Below are 24,292 nucleotides of genomic sequence, written 5' to 3'. Positions count from 1 at the left end.
AGGACCTTCTAAAAATTCGTTTTTCTCTTCCTTCTTTTTTTTATTATAATATTTTTGATATAAGTTACTATGCAACATCAAGGCAATGAATGAGAACATACATAGACACTGGGTTTGTTATGCTGCAACTTTAGAATATCGTAGTGTTAGATTTTCAAGGGATTGACTTAATTATTTTATTCACATGGGTCTCAACTGGGAAGCTTGCACCCGCCTACCCCCCTGAGAGCCATTACTGAAATTCGAACTCTTTATTTTAAACTTTCTTTCTTTTTTTTAGATTTATTTATTTGAGGGGGGGGAGAATGTGTACACATGCAAGCAAACGAATGGGGGGGGGCAGAGGGCGAGAAACTACAAGCAGACTCTCCACTGAGCAGGGAGCCCAATGTGGGCCTCGATCTCAGGACCCTTAGATCATGACCTAGCTGAAACCAAGAGTCAGACACTTAACCAACTGAGCCACCCAGGTGTCCCCAAACTCTTCATTTTAAGGAGAAGAAACTAAGGTTCCAATACATGGGTTAATTTGCCCAAGCTCTTTGGTGATTGGTCCTGGACTTGAATCTATTTGTCCTTTCCTGTATGGCATCCTTCCTTTCACATAGAGTTACCGTAGGTCTGTTGGTTCAGTTCTGTGTATCTCTCGTGTATATCAACAAAAACCAAATATGTCAAGATGGGATGGTCTCTAGAGGCCCTTACAGTTCTACGATTCTATCAGTTACTACGCTGTGGGTACATAGGAGTGGGTGTGGGAAGAGGTAAGAGTATTCAGCTTTGATTCCTTTCCCCTCCTTTCCCTTAACTGTAAAGCAAAAAAGGAAAGAAAATATATTTAATCCGGCATGCATATGGAAGTTAGACTGTAGCTGGTCTGCAAAGTGACTTCTAGGGTCACCGCATGTGTCACCCCAGGCACCAGGAGGCTCTCACGAGGTCACATCTTGTGCAGGTAGACCAATCTTCCACTTTTCACATTCTACCAACTACTCCTGTAGAAGCAGGGTTTTATTTCATAAAATACACACACTGGCATAACCACTCAGTTTTAAATTTCTCCTTGTTTCCAGAGCATTCAAGCTATAAATAGCTGTTAAGCCATCACTCCTATTTCACGTGAATTTAGTTATACATAATTACCTTCTTTATGGCTGCCTTACATGTCTCGATTGGAATAAGAGCTCATCTTCCTTTCTGCTTGGGAGAAAGGTCTGAGAGAAGTTTTAAAACCTAGTAAATTACTCTTTCTTTTGCCCTTCTTCAAGTCTATGGCTTAAATTCTCCATGAAGCAAGGAAGACCTCTTTTCAATATACCCTTCAGCTCTGAGAAAAACAAACTACCAGGAGCTGAATTGCTGTCCTGTGGCCAACAGGCAACTCCTGGCTTCTGGCTCTAACTCCTCTGTGTACCTCTCCGAATTGTGAAGATTACTGACGCAGTAGGTCACTGTGGGCTGTCTTGCCTTGTGAGAGGCCTTTGGGTACATGTATCTTCCTATACATGCCCTCAGCCAAAGACTGCATACAGCAGGAATTCTTAAGGACAAAGGTATGCTTCAAGTACCGAGCATTATAATCTTTGTATAGTGTAACAGGAAATCCTGGGGAAAGAATAAAATTGGAGGTACAATCCTTAAATCTCTAGCAGCCGTTCTTTAAATAGGATCCCATCAACAATTAACACATCTGAGATTGTTTATTTTGCAAACCTAGGGGAGAAGCTCAGAGTTGCGGTTTATGCAATCAGAAATCACATTTGCAAAAATATAGCTAATTCTTCTTACTCCACAATGTTCAATATACCCACACACACGTGCACATTTTTAAGAGGAAAAAAAATCCAGAAAACATTGCTTGAAATACACTTTTTTTTTTTAATGTTTCAAGGTAATAATCACAGCTACCAGGACAGACTGCTCGGGAGCTTCAAGAGCATCAATCAATTTCATAGTTAGTAGCATCGCCTTTCATTGAGGAACACTTTGTATAAGGTAGAATGTGCCCCTGTTCTTGCCAGGGCAGACAAAGGGAGCTGAATCTCAGGGGTAAGACCAAGTCTGCCTGTTCTCCACGAAAGATGGGGAAGGCGAGAATTAGTCAGCAGCACTCACTCTTCCACCTACTTCCCAGATGCCTCTGTTTCTGCCTTGTCTTTTTCCTTTAAATTTGGACTGTTTACATAGACAGGCAAACCTTGCCGCAAATACTGGACAATCAGACTGGGCTTTCATGAACTGCCTGACACTACTTCCTCCGGCCCGGATTTTTGGGTTTGGAAAATAAAAGAAAATCTCAGTGCAAGAATGCCTTTTAAATCACTCTTTCCCCTCTCTTTTTGGTCTTCTCTCCCTGCCTCTTCTCCACCTCCCAATTTATGGAAGGAGTAAATACGTGAATAAATATGGAATATATTCATTAAAAACATTATCTGTTCTTTGTTTTTATTCATTTGTTTATTTAACAAATATTCTTTGGGGGCGCCTGAGTGGCACAGCGGTTGGGCGTCTGCCTTCGGCTCAGGGCGTGATCCCGGCGTTATGGGATCGAGCCCCACATCAGGCTCCTCCACTGTGAGCCTGCTTCTTCCTCCCCACTCCCCCTGCTGTGTTCCCTCTCCCGCTGGCTGTCTCTATCTCTGTTAAATAAATAAATAAAATCTTTAAAAAAAAACAACAAATATTCTTTGAATGCATCTAGGTGTTAGCTAAGGGCTGGGTATGTATGTAGTAGTCAATAAGATAGAGAAGGTCTTAATGAAGCTTATACTTTTCTGAGTTAGACATTAAATTAAATAATTATTTGCTAAGTGAAGAAATACCTAGGGGGGGTCCCTAATTTAGACGGGGGGGTCAGAGAAAGCTTCTCTGAAGGGGTAACACATACAAACATCTGAAAGATATTTGATTGTTCTCCTAAGTCTTCTGGTATAAAAATCTCTAAGCATGTCTATATACTTGAAAAATAAATATAACAGAAAGGTGTGAGCATTTATTTGTAAGTGGAGGTCTCTTCATTTTTCCAGAAGTGAAACCAGTTTAATCCAGCAATCTTGCATCTTCTAGAACTATGAGAGGAGATAAAAAGATAAAAATACTTCATTATTTGATGTCAGTGGGGCTTAATAAATGAAGTGACAGAGTTAAGACAAAAGTGGTGGACCAGGTATACCTTCCTTTAAATGTGTTAGGATTTAAAAGTTCAGTGTGAATGAGAGAGGGAGTCTGCTTAATACTATGAACAAATTCAAACCCCCTTTTTGATTCCTCCTTTGTTGTTATTGCAAGAATGGGAAGAGGACAAAGAACACACAAACATGAAGGAAAAAGCTTTCTAGACACGATCTTGTTTAGATTTTGGAACTTTGTTATAAATCCATGAGATACTGTCTAGCTGACGAAATTACTGAATTAACAAGATGTTACATTTGTGACTTGCTTTCTCAATTATAAAATGCTTAACATCCCACTTGATTCTCAAAACAGATCCCCATTTTGAAGACGAAATAGAGTTCAGATATGTTTAGAGTATACCGGTGAATGGGGAAACTGAGCTTCAAAAGTTGGTTTTCTAACACCAATGCTTGTGGTCTTGTTACTGTATCACACTGCTGAGCCTTATTGTAAGTCAGATACCCTGAGCTTGTCCTGAGTGGAGTGACAGGTTTTGCACAGCAAAATGTCAGTTGGACAATCATGCTTTCTGCTGTGTCACTTCATGGAGACCAAAGGGTCACAACCTCATCTCGTTCTGGTTTCCTTCAGAGACTCATTATGAGATCTCACATCCAAAAGCAGAAGGGCAGATAAATCTTAACTTTTAATATGGTTTGAGGCATCTTGTGACTAGCACCTACGGAAGCAAACATGGCTTACGTGAGACACACAGTCTCATAGCACGTTTCTGCCATGAGCGCCCTTCATGAAGAAAAATGAGTAAGTAAGAGGTATGGAGGTTGCTGAATTAGGTGAGAACTTGTAAGCATGCTGAGACCACCTCCTCTAGAACAATATTTAGTGGAGAGAGATCTTCACAAGACTTTGCTCTTTAAAGGAGACCTAAAATCCTTCTGAAAAGAGATGTGTGTGTCCCAATAATCCCAATGTTTAAAGAAAAGCAAGTTCCTGGCCTCAAGTAAAATGATAGTAATAATAGTAGTAGTAACAATAATGATGATGCTGATGATAATGATGATGATGATAACGGTAGACAATGGGACACATTTACTAATTCTGTCTCCGTTATTCTGAAATAATTCTACCTAAGGCAACTTAGGCATTCTTGAATTATTTTCCATGTCAGAGTATTTAGGTAGAATATGGCTGATTTCTAATTATAAGGAAAATTGTTTTCTAAAATCACAATGGCTGTGTGTGATTGACATAGTTGTTTGGTCAATCCTGCAATCATTCCTAAAATGATTCTTGCAAAAGGCTAGAAAGGCCCATACTAGGCATAGCCATGTGAACTAGTCCTAGCCAAGAAAACATGAGGGAGGTCTCTTAGAAGTTTCTGGGGTGAGTTTCACTATTGTTGAAGAGATGTTATTGACTTCCAATCCTCCCTTCTTCTTGCCTTTAACTTGGCCATGATGTCTGGAGCTGCTGCAGCCCTTTTGTGACCACGAGCATTGAAGGTAATGAAGGCACAGTCAGAAATCTATAGAGACCATGGCAGAAAGACTGAAATTGCCTAGGCCTAACTGTTGTAAATCAGGTGAACTAAAACCAGCATTTGGTTACTTCTAGCCTTTCCATCATACAAGAAAGTAAATCTCTCTTTGTTTAAACTACTATTCCTGAGATTATTTGTAATGTACAGCTGAAGGAATTCAATTGATAACACTGTGTAGTTTTGAGCTAGTTACTTAAAGGGCTGGAACCTAAGTTTCCTTGTGTATGAAATTAAAGAAGGTTGAACTCTTTTAAATCTAAGAATTCTCTGATTCAAAAAGTACATTGGCTCCATTGTATTCAGAAACAATTTTTTAAAAGATACTGTACACATTTGCTTTCAATTTTGTAAGTAGCCTTACTTTTTAGTACCATGGGAATATGAAATGGTACATATTTTAAACATATTTGCTATTACTTGTTTACTACTGAAATGGTTATATCACTTTAACGCAAAGTGTTTTATGTTTTCATAATTCTTCACAAATGTGGGTTCTAGTCAATGCCATGGGAATATGCCACTGGATTTATACAGAAAGCCAAAATGTACAATTTATATGTTCCCATACAAATACAGAACTATTGGCCTAACACTGAAGAGTATCTATTTTAAGAGGACTAAGACTTAATCACAAAAGGCCTGTCAATCCAGTCTTTACTCTGAGACTAGCACAAGGAAATACCTTTTTCAACGACAACTTCAAAGAAAACCTCTTTTTATTGTTGCTATTTAAAGATCACTATGGGAGGTAATGCTTGGTCACTGAAAAGCAACTATCTCCATAGGCAAAAGAATGAAAGTAAGGGGTTTTTAAAGCACTTCCTAAGTAGATTTGCAACAACAGACTTACAGGGAATGAATATTACCTTCATTTTCAATAGGATACTACCCTATCCTAACAAAAACTATTGTGTCTTCTCACATATAATTCTAAGAGTCTTAAGTGAGAGAAGGGTCTTAGCTACATCTGAAGATTAAATTCCTGAGAAAATACATTTATTTTCAATCTGAAAAATTAGGATTTTAAGAAAGCAATTCTAGTGAGCAGAATCTTTCAGAGTATAATATTTCCAGTGAAAAGCCTGAGAAAATATCAATGTGTTATTACTTTCTCATGCCTCAATTTTTTAATGGCTAGGTTAATATGTCAGAAATAGGTGATGCACACCAGCCTTCTGCTCTTCGCATTTTCATAGTTATAGATCGGCACCATCCAGGATATAGTTCTACTTCTAAGTTTGGTTTAAATGGTGGAATATTTTAAAAATTCAGTTTAGTACACTTTTCTAAGTTCCTTTTAAAAACCTCTCAAAACATATTCTTATTATATCGGATTTAACATGAGTAATAAATAAGTAAAAAAGAAGCTGACAACTTGTTTAGAGTTTTATAGATGGAGCTTAAACTAGTCCAAATCTCACCAAATTTCTGAGAACTTAAGAAATTCAAATTGAGTTCATGTTGCTTCTGTGTGAGCAAATCCTTGTAAATTCATTCTTGTCTCTGTGTGACAGATGATGGCGAAGAGTAAAAATGAGGTATTTTTCCCTAGCGGGGTGGCATTTCCAGGCAGTTTAATCACCCATTCTTATGGTGTCCTCCAACTCAGAGACCATCTCTTCCTCAGTTTTCCTATTAGCAAGAACACAAAAGTGAAAAATTATACATCCCACTTTCATTAACCTCTTTCTCCAACCGGCTAAGAGTTGCAGTCAAATCGGACAACTGGGCAGCAAGGAACCAGTTTGGATCTCTAATAACCAACATTGACCTGATCTTCAACACGGCCTTGCAATTTGACCACATTCCCATGGTCAGCTCCTTCTCCTATTCTCCCTCCACAACAATTACTTCCAAGTTCTATCTTCAATGATTTCATTCCCTCCGCATTCCTAATACTCTCAGGAGTTTACATTCTCCTTTAAAAAAATAAAAACTTAAAAAAAAAAAAGCGTGAAACAGAAAATATCTTCAACCCTTCAATCACCTGTCACCAAATCAATGCTACTTCTTCCCTCTCTTCTTTCTGGCCCGTAAAGACGGAGGAAATCATTATTCAAAGCCAGTCTCTCCACACATTTTGTGGATTATGTTTCCTTCTGTATTTCCAGGAAATTCACAGGCTTTTTGTGCTCACAATGTCATTGTTTTGAGTGGGCATTATATATAAATGGTTCAAGGTTCAAAAATGTTAAAAGGGAATATGATGAAAAGTCTATTTTTCATTCCTAGTGCCAGGTACCTGTCTTCTCCTTGGGGCAATTGTTCTGCCAGAGATATTCTATGTACACAAGAGAAAATGTATGCAGATGTCAGGGAGGAAGAATTTCCTCTGCCCTTCAAGGTCTTTCTACCTGGATAAAGAATCAAACTGACATGAGACAGATTAACAGGAGAAAATCAAATGTAATTTTGTATGTACAGGGAATCCACATAGATATGAAATTACAAAGACAGCCAGGCAACATGACGCTCATAGGAGCTAAGGAGAGCAATGGGTTCTAGGGATACAAAGGGGAGGAAGACCACTAGCAGAAAGGTGAGAGGAGATACTTGGAGAACAAAGATTGCCCTGCTATATAGATAAGTGTCTTAGGTAGAAGAATCTCTGTTAATGGCTCCCCTCTGGGTACAGGCTAGCAGTTGAGGGGGAGGTAAAGAGTTTTCCTGAGTCTGCTGACTTCTGATCACTTTTAACTCAAAATGACGTTCATGCCAATGTGGCTCATCTTGGGGCAGTTCGCCCTTGGCCTTCACACAAGCATATTCCTTCCTAGGTCTTAAAAAAAAAAAAAAAAAAAGGACTATTCTGTACACATTGTTACATAGCTTGCTTTTTTCATCAAAGAAATGTATCTTGGAGACAGTATTAATTCATAAAGTCAGTGTCCATCTCCTCAGCTCAGGTAGAAGGAGGAGCACTGGAGGTCATATCACCCCAGGCACGGCTGGGCCAACAAAGGAGCACATGGGCCTAGGCTCAAGGGATAGGAATGTTTGTTTATCACTCACAGGAACCTGTAGGACAAGTGGTTTACCTGCAGCAATCTAGAGATAGAACCACCAGATATACTGAAGGAATTCTCTAACACAAAGAATAAAGATTTGTGTGGATTCCAAGTCTCTTGAGAAGAAAAAGACCCCTGGGGAACCAGAAGAAGTGACCACAGAGCATCAACTAACCTGACCTCGTGAGCCGACAATCACCAGCACCCACCTTCTCCGGAGACCCCTGCCACCAATTTTCCCCTTAAAACCCCTCCTTTGCAAGCCATAGGGGAGTTTGGGACTTCTGAGCATTAATTCCTTGTTCTCCTGGGTGGTGCCACACCGATAAATGGCCTATCTTCCTTCACTGCAAAATTTCAGTATCAGTTTTTATTAACTTGCTACACATCAGTTGAAGAAGTCTTGTTTGGTTTGGTTATAAAAGCACTGGTTCATTCTTTTTTAACTACATGACATTCATTATGAATGATCCTTATACGTTATTGAATCCGACCTTATTGACAGACATTTAACTTGTCTCCAAACTTTATTGTTATAAACAATGTGGCAACAGATAATTTTGTACTTTGAAAATATACCTATAGGTTAAATTCCTATTAGTGGGATTGCAGGGTGAAAGGGAAAACACAATTGAAATTTTGACAGATGTTGCCAAATTATCTTCCACAGATGTCAAGCCGAACTACAGTTCCACCAAAAAAGCATGAGAGTGAAAATTTTCACCCAACAAAAGGTCATCACAAAGTTTTTTGCTGATGTCATAACATAAATGAGCATTTTGCTTATTATGAGATTGATAGTCTTTTCCTATAATTAGAAGCCATTTTTAATTCCTTGTCTTTTTTTTTTTTTAAAGATTTATTTATTTGAGAGAGAGGGAGAGAGAGAGAGTACACAAGCAGGGGGAGGGGCAGAGGAAGAGGAAGAGGGAGAAGCTGGCTTCCCACCGAGCTGGGAGCCTGATGCTGGACCCCTGGGATCATGACCTGAGGCGAAGGCCGACACTTAACCAACTGAGCCACCCAGGCGCCCCTTAATTCCTTTTCAAAGAGCTGTTCATGTCCTTTATTTTTCCATGCGTTGTGTTTTTAAAACATTGATTTGTAGAAGTTATTTATATGTAAAGACAGCTTTTGTAATATGAGTTGCAATTTTTTTTTAGCCATGCAGAACATTTTTTATAGTCAGATTTATTAGTTTTACTTTTATAGCTTCTGGCTTTTGTGATATACTTAAAGAGCTCTTCCCTACTCCAGGTTTATGGGGAAAAAATTCGTATGGTTTCCTCTACAACTTTTATGATTCTGTTTTAAAGTTTTCTTCATTCAAAGTTTACAGATTTCTTGTTAAAATCATTTCTAGATATTTTACCATTTTATTGATATTGTAAGTGGATCTTATCTTTTATTAGATCTCCTAACTCATTTTAATATATGACAGGTACTAACTTCTGTATGTTAATTTTGTAATCAGTCACCTCATTGAATTCTTAAATTGTAAGAGGTTTTCAGTTAATTGTCTTGGGATTTTCAGGTGTACAATTTTATTACCTGTAAACTGTGATAATTCAACTTATCCCTTTCTAATGTTTAAATCTCAAATTTATCTTTTTCGTTTTCAACCCTCAGAATAATGTCAGACAATAGTGTGATCATAGTTATTCTTATCTTGTTACTTGGGTAATCCTTAGTTGTAGATTATCTTCTAATCCCTAATGTCATCAGCTTCTCCCCATCTCCTAGATATCTTCCAGTCCGGAAAAACTCTGTGGATACCACACTGCACTCTAGCTACTGTTCCCTTACTCCTCTTTCATAGTCATACGACTTGAAAAAGTTACCTATACTTGTTCTTCTCACGTCCTCCTCTTGCATTCCTTCTTGTGTTAGTTTCAGTCTAGCTCCTGCTTCCACCGCTAGGTAGACCAGGTGCACGGCCTATGAAGCATGTGGTACTAGGGAAACTCTCTGGTCATGATGGTGGCAGGAAGACTGAGTTCCTCAGACAGTGACAGCAGTATAAGAGATGGTGTCTGGGGGCGCCTGGGTGGCACAGCGGTTAAGCGTCTGCCTTTGGCTCAGGGTGTGATCCCGGCGTTCTGGGATCGAGCCCCACATCAGGCTCTTCCGCTATGAGCCTGCTTCTTCCTCTCCCACTCCCCCTGCTTGTGTTCCCTCTCTCGCTGCCTGTCTCTATCTCTGTCAAATAAATAAATAAATAAAATCTTTAAAAAAAAAGAGAGATGGTGTCTGACTGGTTTCAGAATACAACAATCCGTACGTGAGACCTCCACACAGATATGATAATAATACTGTCAGATACCCAGATACAGAACTCATAACATTGGTCTATTCTGGGGAAGTAAATTTAGAGATAATCAGCAAATTAATTGTATTTCAAGCCATGTAAACATAGGAGTTCACTTAGGACAAAATATAGAATAAGCACATAAGCCCCAACCCTAAGAAGCGGGAATATTTCAATGACATGTTGAAGAAAAGGCAGCTCTAGGCATAAGGAACCAAGGAATTGCCGGAGAGGAAAAAAGGAAACTAAAAATGTGATGTCATCAAAACTGAGGGACAAGAATGTTTCTAGAAAGAGGGAATAATCAATTAGGTTGAACGTTATGATTAAAATGAGGACATTGGTAATCTCAGGGAAAGCAAGTAACAGAAACCAACTATGGCTAACAGAAGCAGAATTTATTATATTATTAATAATATTGGTATAATTAGGGCCACCTGGGTGGTTCAGTTGGTTAAGCGTCTGTCTTCGACTCAGGTCATGATCTCAAAGTCTGGGATGGAGCCCCACGTCAGGCTCCCTGCTTGCTGGGGAGTTTGCTTCTCCGTCTCCCTCTGCACCTCCCCTCCCCCACCCCCTGCTTGTGTGCTCTCTCTCTCAAATAAATAAAATCTTAAAAAAATAATATTGATATAATTAATGTAACTAATTATATAATTATTGTCTCTTCTCAGTGAATGTCATCAGCACCTACTCAGTGCTCAGGTCAGAAACTTTAGAATCATCCTTAACTTTGTTCCTCTTACCCTCAGAACCCAACCAATCCTCAAGTCCTACCAATTCCTTTTCAACTCTGTCAACTTCTCTATTTTCATCATTTTGGCTCTAACTATAATGACTTCTTGCTTGATTTCCTATATCTACTTAACTTGAATTTGCTCTTATTCATGCCAACCCATTCTCTCTGTGGTAGTCAGGTTGCTCTTTTAAAAATGGGAAGTTGATCATGTCACTTCTCTATTGAGAATCTTTCAATGGCTTGCTATTACTATTAGAAGTCCAAAATACTTAGCATGACCTATAACAATCTCCTTTACCTGGACCCTTTCTACCTCTCTAGTCTCTTATGACAGTCTCCTATTCTGTATTAGTCACAGTATACAGCCAGAAAACTTCATTAATTACTCAATGAAGTTATTTTATTTTAGTTCAAGTGTAGTTAACATACAGTGTTATATTAGCTTCAGGTGTACAATACAGTAATTCAACAATTCCATGTATCATCTGGTGCTCATCCCAAGTGCCCTCCTTAAACTCCATCACCTATTTAACATCCCCCCCACCTCCCCTCTGATAACCATCAGTTTGTTCTCAGTTAAGAGTCTGTCTCTTGGCTTGTTTCTCCCTCTCTCATTTTTTTCCTTTCCTCATTTGTTTTGTTTCTTAAATTCCACATATAAGTGAAATTATATGGTAATTGTCTTTCTCCAATTGACTTATTTCACTTAGCATTATACTCTCTAGCTCCATCCACATCGTTGCAAATGGCAAGATTTCATTCCTTTTTGTGGTTGAGTAATATTCCATTGTATATACATACCACATGTTCTTTATCCACTCATCTATCGATGGACACTTAGGCTGCTTCCATAGTTTGACTATTGTTAATGCTGCTGCTATAAACATCAGGGTGCATGTATCCCTTTGAATCAGTGTTGTTATATTTTGGGGGTAAATACTCAGTAGTGCAATTACTGGATCATGAGGTAGTTCTATCTTTAACTTCCCAAGGAACCTCCATACTGCTTTCCACAGTGGCTACACCAGTTTACATTCCTAACAGTGTGCAAAGTTTCCTTTTTCTTCATATTCTCACCAACACTTGTTATTTCTTGCCTTTTTGATTTTGGCCATTCTGACAGATACGAGATGATCTCATTGTGGTTTTAATCTTCATTTCCCTGATGATTAGTGATAGTGAGCATCTTCTCATGTGTCTGTTGGCCATCTAGAGGTCTTCTTTGGAGAAATGTGTGTTCATTTCTTCTACCCATTTTTTTTATTCAATTATTTTTGGGTGTTGAGTTGTATAGTTCTTTATTTTGGATACTTCAATGAAGTTATTTTGACCACATGTATGAGTTTAGAACCCTAAATATACACTCTGGCACCCTGTGCCTTTCCTCACACCATTAATAGAATTATGACTAAAAAGAATACACAATTATTCATTTAATATCTACCTCCCCTTCTAAACTGAAAAGTCATCAAAGAGAAGGATCTCTATGTCTTCTTTATTGCTATATCTCCACTCCATGCAACATGGGACGATCTGGAATATTTAGTGAATAAATGAAATGTAACTTCTATCATAGCACTCAAAAGCATAGTTCATTTATTGTCAATAATCCTACAGGGACAAAATATTTAATAGTTCTGAAAAGTTATTTCATCATTAGGCAAAAGGGTTAGTTCTCCAAGAATTTCTCTCATGCTGTTATAAACACAGAGATTGGCAGAAATGACATATTAGTTTCTCCAGGTGAGTTGAATTGGAAGTATGAATGCTTAGATCTTTTTCAATAATATACTATATTTCATAGTAATTTAACTAACCATAGAGACAGTTAGGGAAATACATAGGAAAAGACAAATTCAAGAATTAAATAGAATTCTTATGAAATGTATAAAGGGCAGATTAAAAAAGACAAGGAAAATTAGAAAGCAAAGCCTCCCTTCAATCCTGAGGCTCTAGCCACCTAGTCATAGAATCACATATGAAAACAATAACAACACCTGTTTATTTACCCAAATACTCACCAACATTTGTAGCAAAATGATATTTTCAAACAGTGAACAGCAACAGCCAAGCATTAAAATTTTTTATCACGAAAGGGACAGAACTGATTCCCTTGGCAAACCGGCTTGTACCTCCCTGATTTAGTTCTATGCATTAGGGCAGCTTCTTTGTTTGGCTTTCCATTTCCATCAGAGAAAGTGTGTAGGGTACCAGAGGGCAGCAGAGCTATCAAGCAGTGTGTTATCTTTAAAGCTGAGTTCCTGATTCTGAAGTTGGATTTTAAGAATTCTAATACTCAAAGTGTTTGATCTGTTTCTAAGAGGTGAGTATATCTATGCTCTTCCATCCTTAGCTGCTTAGAATATAACAACCACAGGTGCTGATTTGTGGGGGAGGGTGGAGATGAGGTTATTGTCAACAAGCTTTTAAATTAATGCTAAGGAAGAGGAAAGGGCGACAAGATAAGTTAAATGAGAAGGCAACTGATGTAATTTATCTAGGAGAGAGCTTTACTTCTTTCCAGGGAAATAAGAAACAATGTTATCCAATGAGTGTGCATGGACTAGGAAAAGGGATGGAGACCTGAAGAGAAAGAAAAAATTTTGGAGCAATCACTGTAAAGGTTTCAGCAAGTATGATTGTAAGGACTGTGAGGTAACTTTGAGAACCTGAGGGGAAATTTGATACCATGAAATTTCAGGAATTAGAACTGGTATCCTTGTGGAGATTTCATCTAGCAGCTCCCGATCTGCGGCTGGAATGCCCTTGGTAGAGAGCGTCGGCAAAGCAGTCAAGGGCCAGTGAGTGCATTATTGAAATGGAGCCCAGTCTGGATAGGAAGGCAGAAAAGCCAGGATGGGAATAATGGATTTGGAAATAAGTGTTAGAGGACAAAAACAGGAAGATGAAGAGTAAATTCAATAGTGATGGAAAACTAGTAGGAAAACAGGAGGCTAGGCTAGAAAAGCTCTTCAGTGAGAAATTCCCACTGAGACCGAAGGTCCGCAGGAGGCTGGAAAGAATGATATCGTCAAGGACTTCAAGTAGAAGCAGAATAAAAATGTGTATGCGGCTGGGTTGTTGAATGAAGGCTGCAGAACAATGATGAGGTAGTAGATACACCCAGTCCTGCTTTAGGCGGCATGGGTTGAAGAAGAAAACACCCAGAAGCTTTCTGTAGAAGGTAATGAGAAAGATAATAAATGTTAAGACAAAATCCATTTTTTTAGTTTGAGAAGGCAGGAATGTTAAAGGCAACGATATGGGGATGTTTGCTCATGGTGGAACAGATGTCCTAAGAAGTCTCATGAAGACAACGAGCAGACTGGTAAGGAATGGAGTTGGCCCACGGTGGTGCTAAGGGAAGCTAGATGGGGTGGATTAGAAATAGTGCTGAGTTCTATGTTAAGGTCCTTGAGTGTTGGTCAAAGAAATTAAAGTAGGGGGCTTGGCAGGTGTACTAGGAAAAGAGAACTCAGGTTTCCTCTCTACTCACACCAACTTCTGACATCAAATGTGGTGAGAGGTGTTCCCAACTCTTTATATCAACTGGGTGTCCTACAGTTCAATTATGGTGCTAACTACCTGGAGTTAGCACAGACCCCACAGATCAACCCACTTCAGACACCAAGCACAAGTCCCCAATTGTCACCTGTAATTCTGATGGCTGGCAAAATATTGAGGGTTTCTATGACTCTCCCTCCTCGGGTTTAATAATTTGCTAGACTGGTTCTCAGAACGGAGGGAAACACATTTACTGGTTTATTACAACACAGCTCAGGCACCACCAAAGGAAAGAGATGCCCAGAGCAATGTCTGTGGAAGGGGAGCAGAGCTTTCATGCCTTCCCTGAGAGCAAGTCCTTCCCAGCCTCTCCATGTATTCACCAGCCTGGAAGCTCTGCAAATCACCTCAGTTAGAATTTTTCATGGAGGCTTCATTAAGTAGGCATGATTGATTAAATCATCGGCAGTTGCCCATTAAGTCACTCTCTAGCCCTTCTCCACACTCTGGAGGTTGAGAAGGATAGTGAGGTTGAAAGTTCCAAAGCTCTGATCACGTGGTTGGTTTCTCCAGCAACTAGGCCCCATCCTCCAAGAGTCACATTGTTGGCATAAATGCAGATCTGGATGAAAGGGGATTATTAAATAACAAAACACACTCTTCTCACTCCTATCCTTCAGGAAATTCCAAGGCTTCTGGGAGCTCTGGGCCAGGAACCTGAGACGCAAAGATTAGGTATATATTTGTCATTACATCATAGTTTTCTACTGCTGCTGTAACAAATTGCCACAGACTCAATGGCTTCCATCAACCCAAATTTATTACCTTACGACTGTAGGTTAGGAGTCTAACAGGGGTCTCTCTTGGCTAAAACCAAGGCATGGGCAGAGCTGCATTCCTCTCTGGAGTCTACCTCCAGGAGAGAATCCAGGTCATGACCTTTTCCATCTTCCAAACCTTGACATATTCCTTGGGTTATTGTCCCTTTTCTCTATCTTTGAAGCCATTGATGTTGCATCCCTCAATGATTTTCCACGATCACATCTCCCTCTGACTCTTCTGCCTTCCCCCTTTGACTTTTAAGGACCTTTGTGACTGATTTCATTGGGCCCATCTGAATAATCCAGGATACTCTCCCTACTTTCAAAGTCAGCTTATTAGCAACCATAACCATTTGCAAACTCAATTTGCCTTTGCCATGCAACCTATCACATTCTCAGGTTTCTGGGATTAGAACGTGGACATCTGTGGGAGGCTGCTTTCCCACCTACCACAGAAGGTGCACTGCAGAGGTCTGTACATGGTGAAGAAGAATGCTGAATTAGCACAGTCTTGATTTCAAGATTTCACTTACACTTGGGGAACGTAAACCTGATCAAAATTCCACTCCCAGGTTGCTGATGATTGATAATGCAATTCCTGAATCTATACTTAAACATACTAACACTACTACTAATAAGAGCAACAAAAACTAACACCTCTTAGACTTTGTCTATCAGACCTATTCTAAAGTCATCGTACGAACTAATTTTATCCTCGAACAATACTGTGAAAAAGGAATCAACATTACCTCTAGACAGAATTAGTAACTTGCCCAAGCAGAGGATTGGAACTGAAAACCAGGCAGTAAAGCTCTAGGGCTTTTAACCTTAAATTACAAAGCCTCTTTAAGTGCATCTCTCAGGGTCAGGAGACTTGGAGTGGCTGATCAGTATCTGTTGTGGGTTAGATACCAAAGGGTACAAGTTAGAAATACAGCTTCAGACAACTAATTAGGGTAGGATTTGTTGAAACACCCATGAGGGGAAAAGTGACTTTTCATTGTACTGAACCTACACGGACACCAGATTTCTTTTGTTCAGTCAATTGAAATACGAAGCCATCCACAAAACTCTTCTTTCTTTTCTCTTCCTTTCATCCAACAGATATTTATTAATGATAATATAAAAGAAACTGTTCAGGCCATTACATGAATCTGAGTTATGCCCCTAAGAATTAAAGAAATCATATAAAGTGGAAGTAAATTATAAAATTTGCCCAGTAAGTTATTATACCATCAATTCTATTATTTCAACCTCTGTCATTTGATCTCCTGGCCTCATTTTCTTCTCCACGTTCTTTCTTCTTTCAATGTCCCACATGTTCATTTCCTTCTTTCGAGTGCCTCTCCTTTCATTCTTTTTCGTCCTTCTGCTCATGTACCTTTTGCCTCCACAGATGCCTCCATTACTACTTGTTAGCTAGCCACGTATACTCAGACCACCATGGGAATAGACGATTTTGTCTTAAAATAGTGAAATTCTCCTGAATTCATTTTCTCCTTTCTATCCACTTATCGTTGCTTGAGTTCAGACTTTCATTTGCTCTGCTCCTCACAAAAACTTCCTTCTGGAATTTCTGCTTATTTTTCCCAAGCCCCCTGACAATCCATCCATCCATTCTCACTTTCACATACCTCTCTGATTTTTCTAGAACACCTAATGTTGTCATTGCCCTAAACAAAGTTCTTCGATTATTCCCATGATCTACCAGATACAATCTAAACTTCTTTATAAGACCTCAAGACTCCTTGACTACCTAGCTAACTTCATTTTTTACCCTTCCTTCTAATTCCCCTTTGCAGGTTATCCTCTAGCAGCACAGTAATTCTTGTGGTTTCCAAAACACACCATACTCTCATGACTCCCTATCCTTCCATCTGTCATTCTTCTATTCCCTTTGCTGTTTTTACACCATCCATATGGAGAATTCCTAGTCATTCTTTAGGACTATTCAGATGAGATCGGGCATGTTCAGGGTGGTATGGCCGTAGACCTACAGGACTATTCAAATGTGATCTTTGATTTTAGGAATTTCCAGTCTCTTTCAGGCAGACCTGGGACTCCCCTGCTCTCTCCTACAGCGTACATCCCTCCACCGCTTGTAAGAATACTGTTATTGGTATTTGGGGTCAGGACTGGGATTGTTTTCATCCCCAACACCTAACATGGAATCCAGCACATTGTAGTTCAATCATCTTTGCTAAATTAGCCTACCCTTTTACCTGACCTTCCATAATGCTATGGCATAGCTCTTCTTTCTGCCTCAATGCCAGTTCCTCGAACTGCATTCTTTAGAACCCTGGTGCCCCTACAAAAGAGTTACACATTATAGAATTAGGCTTTAGACAGCTATTTGAAATGTATGTTTGTTTTCACTGTAGGTTTAGGCGAGAAGTCCATTTCTTCTTTTCCCAAATAATCCTCTTATCTTTTAGTTCCATAATGATTCTCAAGTGCAAGCAAGGTCTATGAAAGAAATAAATCACCTAAACCACCTAAAATTAGAAATTTCTGTTTGTTTTTACCATGATCTAAAGAATATCAGCAACAACAAAAACAAGTCATATGTATATATGACTTAAACACCAACATAATTACCACCAAATTTATTTATTTCAAACCCACCTCTGTTCATTGGATTATTGCCAATGAACTAGAACACGTTTTGTCCATATACCTTATTGTTTTTAGTTACATTAATTGACAGATTGACATTGGCTCTTATTTTAAACAGTTTGACTTAGAGAAAAGTAATTGTTACAAGGGAAGGTTTGGGAAATAGTCACTGAAAAAAAAAACAGAGCACCAATTAAGTTCCAATCAGGAGCATACTATAGTACCGAGAGAATTCAAGAATAGGGTATTGTTACACACGGGTTTGGAGGGAGTCTCCACACCAAAAAGAGGAACACTGAGGTAATCCAGTGATATAAACTATAAGGAGCCATTACCACCTTTAGAGCGGGGTAAACAAAGGGAAAAGTTTGGGTTATTAGAGCTCAGAAGCTCAGAGGTTAGGGTTCCTGCTGAGCGAGGGCTCAAATCTCCGAGAAGCGGGCACAGCCTGGCCAGTGCTGGTACCTGTGCAGAGATGGGATGGGTCTGGTTCTTAGAGTGTGAAAGCGGGAGGCTGGAACCAACCGCGGATGACAATAGAAAGGGCTGTTACTACTGATGGGGTGCTGGTAGGAACAGGAAGCAAATATAAAAGAAGTCTCTTTGCCCCTATTCCTGCCTTCCACCCTCCCTCCAGGGACTTCTATTGATAGGACCCACCAGGAAGCCAGCTGGTAAGGGAGACATATAGTTTGCAAAGTCCCAGTCCCAGTATTACAAACCTGGAGTGTGGAAACATCAATAAGGAATAGAGAGAGGATAGCTCAATAAACAGCATTAGGAGTAATTAAATAAAGAGTGTATTTTTTTTTTTTTAATTATTTGAGAGAGAGAGAAAGAGACAAGCAGGGGGTGGGGGAGGAGGAAAGGGTGAAACAGACTCCTTGCTGAGCAGGGAGCCCAACGCAGGGCTCAATCCCAGGACCCTGAGATCACGACCCGAGCCAAAGACAGACATTTAACCAACTGAGCCACCCAGGTGCCCCTAAATAGAGAGTCTTTAGCAATGGTCAACTAATCATCTTTCAGCTTAAAAAACTCAACATGATCCTATGCTTGGGGCCTTAAAAAATTAATATATTAATATTCTTCTCTTGAGTTTGTCTGTGATTAGACACACACTAGAGTATGCTATGTCACCATAGTTATCATTTAGTCATCCGGTCTGGGACTTGGCAGATCTGTTCTGGGTGGTTGGGTTTCAACAGTGAAAAAATAGATAGGTCCCTGCCTACCCTCGTGGAAGTTTCATCTAGTGAAGGGAAAACAAACAATAAATAAAAACATAACGTGTCAGATGGTGAGTACGATTAAGAAAATAAAGCAAGTTAAGGGGGATAGGAATTGGGAGTAGGAGAGCTCTATATATGGGGTGGTGATAGAAGACCTCGATGATAGAGTGAAACTTGATCAAAGATCCAAAGGAAATATGAGGGAGAAATCAGTACGAATATATAGGGGGAATCTTTTCAGTAGAAAATAGCTGCATTTGATAAATGTGAGATTGGTGAAGATTTTGCAAGTGGGTGGACTTTTTTGTGGGTTTGCAGTTTGATTTTAACTATTTGCATAGTTCTGCTTTAGAAAGACTGTGATCCTCGTAGAGTGACATCAACTTATTATCAAATACAGCACTAAGTTCAAACATTCCACAAAGCATTGCTCATCTCTTCCACTGAGGGAAAAGCTATACTTCTTCACGCAGCAGGTTATAAAAAATTTGCTGATGGTAAGGGGAATGAGCTGAGTACATAATGGCCCACCTTCACTATAAAATACTTTCTTTGTTTCAGAGTCAGCTATGAAATTCTAATAATAGTCTCAGACCTTTAATTTGGATTATTTGATTAAATGTAAAATGCCCAGTACTGTACATAATTACTTCTTTGTTAAGATGTCAACCTTTGTTTTTTAGTTAAGAGTTAGTGAACCTCGATAATTGGCCAACAGTCTTTGAGGCAGAAAGTGGGATGGACACCATCAGTACTCTTAACCCAAAACAATGAAATCATTGTTGGCAGTAGGATCATGTTGCGTTTTGTTCAGATAATTTTTTTCTTGGAAAATACATGCATACTTTGCATTTAATGGTGCCAGAAATATTAACAAGTTAGCTATAATTGTTCCTGAACCAGTTTGTCACTCAAACAATAAAAGTGAACTTATCTGTAGACAACTAAAATGGTATAAAACACAGTAATACTCTCATGATAAAGGTTTTTTTGTTTTGTTTTGTTTTAAAGTCAACAGTAATTCTGGCCCTTGAAAGAAAATGAACTGTACCATATAAAATCTCATTCTGTAGCTAGTAATATTTTCCAACAGGAATAGAATTACAACAGCTAGTGATAATAATCCAACAGGGGTGAATATGTCTTCATTTGAGAACAATGTAATTTAAGACTGGACACTTAGAAAGTAGAAATTTGAATTACCTCAGGAAATTTGTTTTTAACGTTAAACGGAATCTTGAGAGGTCAGTGATGCCCAGTGGAAGGCAGGAACTTGGGTCTGGCAGGAAAACCAACACATGTGACTTGTAGTATTTTCAATTAACCTCTCTGCCTAGGTTCCTCTCCTTGTCAGGTAGGGATAATAGTAACTGCTACCTTCCATGGTAAGTAAGCCCGTGCTTTGAAATCTCTGGCTAAAGATGCTACATCAACACAAATGATTAATATTAGAACATAATGCATGTATGCACATAAAACACCAGCACAGTGCTCTTTTAATGCTTATATAATATCTATAAATACTGCTCTTCCATGCTCTCTCTTCACTTTAGGTCAGAGAAGAATATAATCATAGCATGTCACTAATCCAATTTCTCAAAATATGGAGGAAATATATTTTTTAAAGCTCCATATCATCCTTTTGAGAATCACTAAACCTGCTAATCCCTCATGGTCTCTGTAGCAGTTGCACAATGCCCCCCCCCCCCCCCCCCCCCCCGCGCGCCATTAAGCCTTTGGCACCTTTTCAAATGTTGGCTAAATTACTTTTTCTGGAAACTGGAACCATCAGGGGAAGACCAGGGGAATGAAATTGGCTAGTGATATTAAAATTTTGGTTGTTTAACATTTAACTGGCTCTCAACAACGTGTTGAAGTGCTATCTAAACAGATAATTAGCTAGTCGCTGCACAGTGGGCTTTATCTAAATTTAGCAGTGAAATTAGGTTTAGAGAATGAGAAAATAGGAAAAGAAATTTTCTCAAGGGAAACGGTGGTGTCAGCACAGCTGAGGAATGTCACAATAGCTACATTTCGTCAATTATGATCATCATCAGGGGATCTCCGGGAAAGACTCAGGACAAGGTTTATTCATAAGCGCATCCTGAGGATAGACGATGGAAAGGAGTGGCTGCAGGAGACAGGCTGGATGAGAGACAGAGAGAAAGAGAGAGAGAGAGAGAGAATGAGAATGGAGGAAGAGAGGTACTAAACCGAGCACTAGGAGACAGGATGGGAGGTGGAAGTTGAGAAAGAAAAAAGAGTGGTAGGCAGGGGTAGAATGGTGTAGGTTTGGAGGTGAGTAAAACACTGTAAACCGGTGGGTGGAGGGTGGCGGGGCCCTAGTGATGGAAGGGGTGTGATCTTGGTGGCAGGCAAGCATTAGTTTAGCTGAGACAGGCGGCTAAATCCTTGTTCGACTTTCCTTCTTATTGGGAGCACATTTCTGGCTTTTTGGTGGAGATTCCAGGACCTACATAAAATTAATGGTGTCCGGACTGAGGACGTGTGTCCTCTGCCTACAGTCCCCCTCGGGACAGTCCAAACTGTCCTCCACCCCTGCAGAACCGCCAGTGGCTGTAGCTTCAAGGTCAGGCCACGAGGGCTGTGCGTAGCTGGCGGATGAAGAGGGTAGGGCACGTAGCCACCTGGGGTGAGGGAGGGTCGTGGTGGATCCCAGACCTCTCACCGGCAAATACTTAACACTTCCCGAGGTCGCTTTACTGCGATCCGTTCAGAGAACAGGCAATGAAAATAAAATTACACGTGCGAACATGCAAATGAAACAAAACCAAAGAAAAGCACCACCGCACTCTAGGCGCTCCGATGGGGGAAATCCACGGCCTCCTGTTGCCAGTTGCCCGACGAGAACAGCGGACAGCTCGGCGGCCGGAGAAGCAAGAGAGAAAAAGCAAACCTTCTGGGGCCCCTCTTCTCGCCCGGCTCCGCTGACCCTTCCACCAAGCCGCCCTCCCAAGAGAAAGGAGCAAGAAAAACGCCTGTGCAAACAAGCCTCGGGGGGCTGGGGGAAGTGGAGCTGGCAAGAAGGGAGGGAATCGGAGAGCGCCGCTGTCCCGGGAAGCAGGAAGGAGAAAGTCTCTCCTTTCAGCCCCCAGCGTCCCCGGCGAGGAGGAAGATGACTAGTTCTGCAGGCTACGTTCAGCATCCTAGACAGGGACCTTTAGCGTGGGCAACGGAAGGGCAGCCCCATCCTGCCTTCCCTCCTTACCCCCCCTCCTGTCCCGGCTCCCCGCCAGAGGGAGAGCGCGGCCCGGGCAAGGCGAGCCGCCAGCATGATTGTCCCGCCGCCCTCCGCCTCCGTCTGCGCCCGGGCCGCGGTGGACCCGCGAGGGGCGGAGTGGGCGAGACCATTGGAAAGGTTGGGAAGGGGGAACGAGGCGGGGACGAGGCAGGAACGAGGGGCGGGGCCTACTAACCTATTCCAGATTTTCCTGTCCTCTTGAAAGCCCTGCTTGGAGAGAGACCCGTTATCAAAGTGGAGAGAAGAGATTTTCTTTTTTTTTTTTTGAAGGGGGAGGAGCGTGTGTAGGAGGGCGGGGTGGGAGGAGACGCGGCTTGCAGTCCGCGATCAGACGGGAGCTGGAGTTGTGCGGGGAGGGCGGGCGAGTCCCAGCGCCGGCTCTGAGGGTCGGCTTCCTCTCCCCCTCCCGTGCGGGGCGGGGTGGTGCGTTCCGAGTTCCCAGGAGTTCGAGGCGGGCGGGTGCCTGGGGGAGGGGAGTGGCGGCGGCGGCGGCGGCGGCGGGCGGCTCCCGCCTCAGCCTCGGCAGTGGCGTCGGCGACGGCGGTGTCGAGGCAGCCGTGAGCGCTCGGCTGGGTGTCAGCCGGCGGCGACGGCTCAAGAACTGGGAGTTGGGGACCCGCGCGCCGGACCTTCTGCCGCCGCCGTCGCGCTGCGGCCGCTGCTGCCGCCGCCCAGAGCCTAAAGCGCCGGGGCCGGGGGAGTCGGGGGGGCGGCTGAGCGAGCGGGCCGGGGGGAGGGTGGGGGATGGCGCGGACCCCGGGGCCGGCCCCGCTGTGTCCCGGAGGTGGCAAAGCACAACTTTCCTCCGCTTCTCCCCCCGGGGCCGGACTCCTGCTGCCGCCCCCGACGCCACCACCGCTACTGCTGCTGCTCTTCCCGCTGCTGCTCTTCTCCCGGCTCTGTGGTAGGTGAACCTCGGCGGCCGGCGCGGGCTGAGGGAGGCGCGACCGAGGGTCCCGGCGCCTCGGCCGGCCGGCGCGGGCCGTTCTCCGGGGCGGCGAGGCAGTTGTGCTCGGCGGTTGGCTGCGCGAGCGGGTGCTGCGGACTTTGGCTGGAAACTTTTCACCGCGCCCGGGGCGAGGCCGGGGAAGGGCAGGGGCCGGCGAGTGCAGCGCCGGCCGCCCGCTCCCCTCCCCTCCCCCGCTCGCCGCGCCGTTGCCCTACGCTGAGTGCTGGGTGCGCGGGGAGCTCCTCAGTGTTTGCTCCGGGGACCGTTACCTCCTCGCTCTTCCGCGGAGGAAGCCGAGAGCGCGGACTTCTGGGCTGGGGCGAAGGTGCCGGGCTGCACGTTTGCTGCCTCCGTTTTTTCCCTGTGAAACTTGAGCTCTGAGCCCGGATACCTTTAGGGACCAGAGCCCGACGGGATGAAACCTTTGGCTCCCAACCCCTCATCGCCTTCCACCCTGGAGAAGGCACCATCTCAGCCCACCCTGCGGCATCCTCTACAGTCAGTTTTCTAAGGTCGTCCGGCCGGGTTCTGCCCTGGCAGCCTCTGGATCGCGTTGCATTGAGCCGGTCGCTGCCTTCCAGTTTGTGGGACGTCTCTCACACTCTCCATGTTTATTTTAGCGAACCCTGTTTGTCCTCGGGACTTCGATTTATGTGTTCAGTACCCGACTGCATCCACTGTGCTACGGCGTTCTGATCAGAACAAACCCCACGCCTCTTCCCCGTCTCTCTCTTCCCTCATTTTATGTTACAGTTGTCCTGTCACATTTGAGAGTTAGTCTCTTTGTAAATTCTGTTCTTAGGTATCGGAGACTACAAGTCCACTTGTTAAGGATCGTGTAAAAAAATTTTGATCTCATGCAAGAGAGATGGACGTAAGTGATCATTAATGGAAGGCGGTGATTTGGGAAAGTAAGGTCACCAGTCTTTGGGGATTAGCTCTGTCTTTTGGCAATACTGAAATACTGCAAGAAGTTATTCATTTCTAAGACTCTTACTTGGTGAGGAAGGTGGAGAAGCAAAAACTTAACGCTTGCGTAAAGATTGGTTTACCCAAGGCATTTTTATTGGTACATAAGGCTGCTGTTGGATCTGTGTTTAATGAAATCGTAAATGAAACCAGAAGTCTTATCGGTATTTATTAAAAGGAGAGATGTGTGCAGATAGCTGGGATGGTGT

The 24,292-nt window shown here is 42.0% G+C and overlaps 1 protein-coding gene across 2 annotated transcripts in view; it reads left to right on the top strand.

The window, feature by feature from the left end:
• The first annotated feature begins 22,878 nt into the window (after positions 1-22,878).
• The window catches only part of NECTIN3 (nectin cell adhesion molecule 3), a 124,673-nt gene continuing 123,259 nt past the window's right edge, over positions 22,879-24,292 (top strand). Inside the window, exon 1 of one of the 2 annotated variants that reach the window (XM_026492904.4) lies at positions 22,879-23,069. In XM_026492904.4, coding sequence (XP_026348689.1) covers positions 22,910-23,069 — 160 coding nt within the window. In that variant the 5' untranslated portion in view covers positions 22,879-22,909. The remainder of the gene's footprint in view (positions 23,070-24,292) is intronic. The other variant, XM_026492900.4, reaches the window with a different exon arrangement.

The sequence above is a fragment of the Ursus arctos genome, unplaced genomic scaffold, assembly GCF_023065955.2.
Source record: "Ursus arctos isolate Adak ecotype North America unplaced genomic scaffold, UrsArc2.0 scaffold_4, whole genome shotgun sequence".
Taxonomy (NCBI): Eukaryota; Metazoa; Chordata; class Mammalia; order Carnivora; family Ursidae; genus Ursus; species Ursus arctos.
The sequence above is the reverse complement of the archived record's forward strand: the minus strand, read 5'-3'. Positions and strand labels throughout refer to the sequence as shown.